This window comes from Pezoporus flaviventris, unplaced genomic scaffold (genome assembly GCF_033815535.1).
Source record: "Pezoporus flaviventris isolate CSIRO_AGI_PZ_B2104156 unplaced genomic scaffold, CSIRO_AGI_Pfla_v1 ptg000036l, whole genome shotgun sequence".
NCBI lineage: Eukaryota > Metazoa > Chordata > Aves > Psittaciformes > Psittacidae > Pezoporus > Pezoporus flaviventris.
The window spans coordinates 4,861,097-4,869,650 of NW_026892584.1; the positions used below are offsets into that span (position 1 = coordinate 4,861,097).

At 36.9% G+C, this 8,554-nt stretch overlaps 1 protein-coding gene across 3 annotated transcripts in view; it reads left to right on the top strand.

The window, feature by feature from the left end:
- Positions 1-8,307, top strand: part of GALNT18 (polypeptide N-acetylgalactosaminyltransferase 18) — a 242,486-nt gene extending 234,179 nt beyond the window's left edge. For 2 of the 3 annotated variants that reach the window (XM_061462916.1, XM_061462919.1), the window contains one exon: positions 7,812-8,307. In XM_061462916.1, coding sequence (XP_061318900.1) covers positions 7,812-7,958 — 147 coding nt within the window. In that variant the 3' untranslated portion in view covers positions 7,959-8,307. Of the gene's footprint in view, positions 1-3,235; positions 3,272-7,811 lie in introns of those variants that run through there. The other variant, XM_061462917.1, reaches the window with a different exon arrangement.
- Positions 8,308-8,554: the final 247 nt, after the last annotated feature.

Consider the following 8,554-nt stretch of genomic DNA (forward strand, 5'->3'; position numbering starts at 1 on the left):
TATAGAAAGTTGTTTTATCAGAGCTCTTATAATGAACTCAGACCACTAAAAACATCTAGTCAGTCACTGAACATTGATGCCTGTGTCCATTAATTTAACAGGTTTCCTATAGCCACATAAATCACAGTTATAACAAATTTCTAACTCTAGCAATCCTTTTTTCTGTAGAAAGTTCATTTACCACCTTCACACTGGCATTCAGAGCTATTCATGCTTTTGACCACTGAAGTCAGATCTCACTAATTTTCATATACATCCTAAGCAAACTCCTAATTTTACTTCATTTTGGGTAGTTCCCCCATCTGAATATTTCACCACACTTTAAACCATCTTTGTTGTCTTTCTCTGTCTTCTACTTTAGACATCTCAAATCGAGCCTAGATCAAAGCAGATAAATCAAGCCTGACTTGTTTGCAGAAGTCATTTATATATAATGTCAGAAACAAAGAGGAAAAGGTAACTTTTCTAAGCTTTTCACAAAATGTATTTCTAAAACATGCAAATAAAGCCAATATATCCAGCACACCCATCTGTTTCCTAGTTATATCACAATATTCTTTCTCTACGGAGGCAGCTACTGTATTGCACAATCTATGAAAAGAAAGATTGTCTTAGGAAAAAAAAAAAAAGTAGAACTAAATTACCCTGCAGAAGACATTGGTGCAGAACATTAACTTTGGATTCTTTTTTATTGTCCAGGTAACTTACATAGTATAGAAACACGTCTTAAGTTCTAATTCAGAACTTTAGAGCATTCACAACTAGTTAGAGCACCTAGTAGTCAGCTACAGCTCAGTATAGTAGGTTCTGCATTTAGTTTCCTGTTTGGTTGGTTGTGGCTTTTTTTTCCCCAAGTAGGACAGTAAGCAGTAAATGACAAAAGCAGGATGCAGGAGGCGCACTCAACAAACAGCATCCCCTTCAATAGTGAGAAAGCAAAATCAGAAAATGTCAGCCTGTAAATCACCTCTCACCAACAAGTACTTCCAGATGAGTGTCAGTTCTCAAAAAGGCATTCAGTTTATTTCTAAATGAACTGGCCTGTTAACTTGTTACTCAGGACAACAGCTGTAGTCAGAAAAACCGTGTGCATCATTATCAACTGCTTAGCATAAAGCTAGTTTTTCCATTTCTACAAGGGACTTACTAGGTAATCCTAGTTATCAGAAGAGCAACTTAATAGTGTTCAATAACTAATTTAAAAAGTCATACTGCATACCTAGAATATTGTTTCTGCAGATGTTCTTCTCCTATGTCAGAATGATTTGCTGGCCACAGTAATGATTCATATTTACTTTCTGAAAAATCCCTAATGAGCCTCCTAGTCTGGCTACTGTATTCTGCTCTAAAGCCTCCTTCATTTTTCTTAATTTTATCACCATCTTCTGTAGTAAACTGCAGTTCCAGGTATCATATCATAAAGAGCTTCTTCACTATTTCAGTGAAGGCTTGAATTTATTTCTTTGCAAGGTATTATTTTTTTAATCTTTTTAATTTTAATTTTTTATTTTTCTAATCTTGCTATTAACAATGGGACTTTGTAATCTTTTATAAATCTGTGGCAAAATTATATCTATATGTGGAAAATATTACTGATGGGTATAAATCCATACATTCCACCTCTGATTTTTATGTTGTTTCTCTATAATTTGTTTTCTCCTCCAATTACATTCTCTTTATAAAACTGCATTTCCTTTTGCCAGGAAATTGTTTTATTTAAATACTGTAATTAACAGCATTGTGTACTTCCTGAAGATGTAACTATTACACTTTTAGAGGGCTCTGCTCAGAACCTAGACTGTTCTGCATTCCCGTAGCCAATCTAGGTTAAAAAAACAAAAGGATTGCAGAGTCCACTGGTTACTAAAACCTACTTTGGACATACAGATAAGGCTGCATCATTTGATTTGTCACAGCTGCAGTATTAAAAACTTGTTGCAGCAATATAAAAATTTAGCATTTCTGATTATGTAAAATTTGAACACTCAGAAGTCTTGGTAGTGGAATGAAACAAAGTGTGATGCAGACATTAAACTGTTGTAACTGTTGAATGATATGTCTAATTCCATTGTTGGAGAATGTATTTACCAGTAGGTGTAAGGCCAGTGCTCGAATGGCTACCAGACAACCTGGCTACCAGAACCTGAGTGCAGGAGGAGAAGTGAGGAGGAGGGGAAAAATACAATTTTTTTTCCTTAATCAATGGTCTGGCTGATCCCTATTATAACTCCACCTAAGTTCATGTTGTACACAGCAATTAGTTTTGGTTAGTATTGGAAAAATAAGATCACATTTAAGAAGCACCAATAGCAAATAGTGATCTAAATAGCTGACAGACAACATTTTTGAATATGTAACACTGTTACTATATTGTATATAATATATACTGTGTATTTCATACACATAATAGCAGTTAAATGCACCTTATTTTCACAGTAGCCAGATCAGATATATGAGGTGCTAAGAGCCCTTAAAGAAGGGCAACAGCTAACAATATAGTTCACTGAGAAATACTTCAATTTAAATAGTTAAAACTAATTTTTGAACAGAGTATGTTATAAAGCCTGTGTTACTTACAGAGCACCTATAGGCCAAAGAGTTGGGAGAAGACTGGAGAAGGAATTAATTCATTACCTATAAATACCATTATATATACCTGTATCCTTCATACCACTGTAAATCAGAAATTCTAGTCTCAACAACATCATCCAATATTTCCAAGCAATGGGCGATACTGAAACTACACTAATTTTACTCCATGAGCTAAATAATTCACTTTTTCCTATGAACGCTTTCTCACTGCAGCAGCATCCATACAGGGTGACCACAGAGAAGACAAAATGACTTGTTAAAATTGAGTAATTTTTTTCTTTTTTTACGACTAAATTTGGTGTACTAACAGTCACTGAAAATCTGGGGAAATGCATGAGATCATGCAATCTGTTTGGAGTGGAGACTATCTATTTTATATATATCCCAGCATAATTCTTTGATTCAAATGTATTGAAGCACTAGTGAAAATCAGAGTTTCTATCTCAAAGGTAGAGTGAACATGTAAATATTTGAGGTGCGTGATTGAGGTACAAAGAGAAAATTACATTCTAGTGAATGCAACAATCTATACAGCATACCTGATACAAGATTGGATACACTTATTAAACTTCTAAGACCTTTTCCTGAAATAGTCATGGTTAGGCAACTGAGAGCACTTCTGTTTTTTACCTCTCTCTTTTAGATAGAATAACTTGAGATTTAATGGGATGAGAAAAAAAGTAGGTTTAGAATCTGTAAAGAAAGTGTAACTAGTTTAAAAAAGCTATCAGTCTGGTTTTCAGTAATGCTGACAGCCTTCAGCATTCATTTAATATCCCTTATTTTTACAAGTGATCAAACCCTGTCTTAAGCTTCATGCCCAAGAGCTGGTTCAGCTAAAGCAACAACCTCACTTCCCCATTTTTCCTTTCTCCATAGCTTTTTCTGGGAAATTTGGAAACCCAGTACAACAGCTTGCACCTTACAGAACCTATCGCACCTACCTAAACAACAGGAATGCCATGGATCACATCTAGCAAATGTGCCCAGTACAAACAATGACTAAACTGACCAAGTCAATTAGGTGTTTTGAATTATTTATCCAGCTTTAATGATGCCATATATCCACATCTGAATCCTTCTCTAAGATACCTAAACTGTGTGAAGTAGCATTTCTTTTCTTTTCCTGCTGAGTGCTTTTTGTTTATATATCAAAACGCAACCTTGGCAGTCTCACTTCAGAGTAACAAAGAACAGAAAATTACTTGGTTCTTAGTGAAGAGAATTCTTACTGAAGAAAGAGAGTAAATATACAGTAAATTTCTGTTAAATCTAGACAGGAAAAAAGAAAAATAAATTACCCTATGACCAGTAAGATGTCATCTGATTACAAGGCAGCATCCAGCACAAGAGATAAGTAACCATAAGGTGAGCTTTTTGGCAAGAAAACCCACAAACTGTTCAGGACGTTTTAGCTAGGTACACATTTACAGAAACTTCTTAATGCATCTTTTGTCATGAAGTCAGAGCATGCTTTGTTCTGAAGGGCATTTGTCTGAGGAACCACGGTATGTTACCCCAGTTCTGCAGCAGCAGTGATATGGAGGGGCAGAATTCCAGGTTACATGGTGTGTGCACACTGTACGTATTTCTTTACAAAAAAAAAAAAAAAAAAGTATATAACATCCCTGGTATTTGCAAAGGAAGCTGTAGCAATGCTCTTTCCCATTTGCAGGCCTTTGGCTGTGAGGCCTTCTAGACACTAGAGAGACTTTATGACAGCTTTCAGCTAAGCCTGGTTCTGCAAGGACCAGTATTCTAGAGAGCACCTATCCCACTTTACTGCCCGGCAGAATAAATACAGGAAGGGGAAGGTTTGGGAACTGTGCATCCACCAACCCCAATAATCCAAACCAAAAACTATAAAACAGTTCAGCAAAGACTGTCTAATTACTTTGTACAGCTTACTAGCACTCCAGATCTAACCTGGAATATATAAGTATACACTTACAACATGCTGTTCTTTCTAAAATCATGTCAGTCTTCACATACAACAGACTCGCAAGTTGGACTGCCTACCAAGTATGTTGGACCATCTTTGTACTGCAGTTGTTTGCAGGCACAGCAAATTGCATTCTTAGATTCCATATTATTGGATAGATACTACTTTAGTGAAAGGCTTGAAAGTAAACCTCTTACAGAAACTACAATAATTCTAAAGCAAGTCAATAGTATTGCTTTCCACTGTGTGTTATGTCACATTCCTGTAGCTATTGGTCATAACAGGATGTGTGACTTGAGATAGAGTTACTGTTAAAAGTATGCTTATGAAGCACTCCATCAGTTTTATATGCATCTAAGTCTACCAGCAGGCACTGAGAACATTTGTGCTTCTCACAAGAACTGCTTCGATTTGTGTTGCAAAACCCATGAAGTTTTCAGTTGAACTTGTTAGTGATGTTATGTTAGGCCTATTTTTATAAAATAGATGACCTGGATATTTATTTATCCTCTTGAGACTTCTACTGCCATTGAGCTGCCTCTCATCAGCATTGATCTTAATCCTGATTCAGTTCAGATGGGCAGAATTCCTCTTTAACTTGTTTCAGCCTATAGAACTGTATTTTATGTACCTACCCTAGGCTATCAATTTTTTGCTTTTGAATGGGAAAGTAGGGGTCTTACCTAGGATGGGGAAGGGAAGCACATAGGCAACTTGTCTTTCACTTAGTATGAAGTGTAGTATTACAATAAACCATTTTGCTGAGCAAGTGGTAAACATGACTGTACAGTTTTATACAAATTTTACTAAATGGTTATAAAAAACAGAATTAACTAAAAGGACACCTTTGTTTTTATTTGGCTCTAGGATTCCAAATGCTAATGATGAACAGACCTGAGAAACCATTCGGCCAAGTAATGGACCTGAACTAGTCTCCCATAACTAGTTAGTTTTCTGACAAGACAGGAAGTGGGACAGCATCTTTTCCTTGCTTCCTTAGGCAAGATCTGACCTGAGGATGTCTTAGACACCAAAACTGAGAAAAGAACTAACTGATAAATGAAAGATACAGAATTAGTTAACTTAAATCACAACAACACAAGCACCCCCAGCATCAGCTGTAAGTACAGGGAAGCTGATCTCAATTTTGGGTTTAGGCAGAACTTGTGATAAACTGTAATTCCCAGCTCCCAGACCCAGAGAGGTGACCCTGTTTGCCATACAATACTGAGTCTCTGCAGAGGAAAAAAACAAACCACTATAATTAAAGGTTTTCATAAAGAACAGAAAATGTATGTTTTGCTGGGTGGAGAAACAGAGGGGAAAAAGGAAGGGAAAAAAAAAACCAACACAACCCACCCCAAAACAAAACAAAGCCCACCAAACAAACCAACCCACAGCTGAGGGGTTTTGGCAATGAGACGGTATCCATTACCTCAGCGTTTCAAGTCTGACGGATCTAATTCAAAGCTCACTGAATTCATTTGGAAAGACAAAAAAAAAACTCACCACAGTGAGAATTAAAAGGCCAAAGTAACATAGGGGGTAGGGTGTGTGTTTTGGGTAAGGAACAAATATCATAAAGATTTTATTAATTTCCCATTCTCATTTCTTCATGTTTCTTGTATGCGAAGCAGTTATATTGCTTATAGATAGCTTAGAGTTTATGCTCCCACCAGACACCCACATTTAACATTATTAATAGGAATGTCACACAGCAGTGGGAAAATACAGTTCAGTCAGCATTTTGCTATAAAGGTATATTAAAATGCCTGCTGTATGCCTCTCTGTCAAGTGAAGTAATCAGTGAAAAATTGTATCTAGATTGCACATAGGACTACCAAGGCGGATTGATGGGAGCCTCATGTTTTAAATTTCGAGGATTATACTAGAAATGGTCTGTCTTTTACCCAAAGCCATATTTAGAGCTTTCAAACCTAAATCTGGATGTCATTAACAAGGTCCAAAATAAAGTTTTTAGAGCTCATAGAGAAAGTTTTTAGAACTCTCACTTCTCACACAAAGTACTTAACGGATAGGATAGGAGAAGAGGGTACCCCCCTAGTCAGCAGTCTGAACATAATAGAACCTGTTCCGAATGGCACAAGCTACCCTTCTGTCAGAAACAGCCTTCTCTGAAAAAGCAGACTCAGCATTTAAATTAGATTTATGCCAATATCCTTGCGATTCTAACAGAAATCAATCCCCGTTATGACTTTCTAATTCAAGGTATAACACAGGCTTGAACAAAACTGATGAGGCATGGTTTTTGTTACGTGGTTGGGTGGTTGTTTTCTTTTTATAGCAACTTTTTTTCCCCACTGTACAAATCAGTAATCTGAATGCGGCTGCTCCTTTGATACTTTAGCTGTACTAATTTGTACTGACTTGCATCCCATTCTTTGATTTGCACATTAAACCAGTAATTCTCTACTACATGAGTCCAAGATACTGTAGAGCAAGTCAGACTTTCAGGCCCCTGTGTGAATTACACTGCTCTCTATATCTTGGAGGAAACTTCCCACACGCTGTTGTGTACAAGTTACCTATTATCTTTATTAAAAAGAAAAGAGGTGAAAGACACAACTGAAACCAGAATTAAATTTACAAAAAAAAAAAGGTAACTTATGTCATCTACATGATAATTTAATTGTAATTTAGGGCTATAGTTAGCTGAGTGATAGCCCCACTGATTTAAGATCTGCTGCAACTCAACAGTGGAAGGCATGGCAGTAAGTACTAAACTGAGAATTGAAGAGTCAATGCTGTTGATTAGCAATGTAAAAGACAGTTAATTTCAGAATTCAAAGAATAAACAATTTTTTTGCATTTTACCCTACAGACAGGACTCCTCCAGCCAAGGCACTGGTCCCTCCTGCCTGTTTTTTGATTTTTCAGAGGTGCACTAAGCTAGATAAATGAAGCAAACAGGAAAGCTTTTGTCTTGTGGTTAAAAAGCATAGCTAGAAATGCAGCTTGATTCTTGAAACCCCATTTGCTGAAATACTAACCAGGCAAATGAGCCTATTCTAAAATGCAGCAGAGATTGAATCAGTCTGTGACAAAGGGAACCTTCACTCCAGGTCCGTTCTAGTGCTTATCTTGTCTCTAACGGAAACATTTTTCAGTCGCAGTGGACTTCAGTGGATGGGCACTGGAATGTTCTCTAAACTATATACAATATATCATACTGCTGTCATACAGTAGCAATGCAACAAGTTCACAATGTTTAATCCAAACAATTCTTTTTTCTTTTTTTTCCTTACCATCTTTAAAGGGAGGTCCAATCCAGAACCGAAAATCCAGACGTTGCCTGGAATTGCAGGAAAACAATGAAAATGAATTTGGATTTCAACTCGTCCTTCAGAAATGCACTGGACAACGCTGGTCTATAACAAATGTCCTGAAAAGCTTGTCATCATAGCAGACTAAATTTTTTACCCATTTCTTTTGCTACTGTGTAGCGAATACTGCATTGTTGCCTGCTGTACTGTATTCCTCCTGCCCTTCTACACCCACCCACTCCCAACCCTGGTTTCTTTTCTCCTCTCTTATGTCCATTTGATTTTATTTTGTGAGTGTGTGGAAATTGGGTCTGTGGGCTGAAAATAAGACATTTTTTATTTCACAATGATGTTTTCATGGCATTTATAGAGACATTGAATGACAGGTGATGGGTAGGCTATCCTAAAATATTTTACAACTGTAAATAGGAAACAAATGGAAAATATTTATAACTCAAACTTTTATTGAATAAAAAAGTCCAAACACTGTTACTGTTCAGCTGTCTCCATGGAAATCCATTTGGAAGTTAAGTGGTAGTTTCGCCCAAGCCTGATCTCTCGCAGCAAGTTGTTGCCTACTATCAGTGTTCTCCAGACTTGTGGTAAAAAGTCTTACCTGCACACTAGAAGCTGGAGTGAGGGAGGATTTTCTCCTTTCTCCCTCCAGGGAGACCCGTCTAGGTCACTTGAGCTACTGGTGTGCAAATATAGGTGAAGATGTGGTGCGGTGTATGCA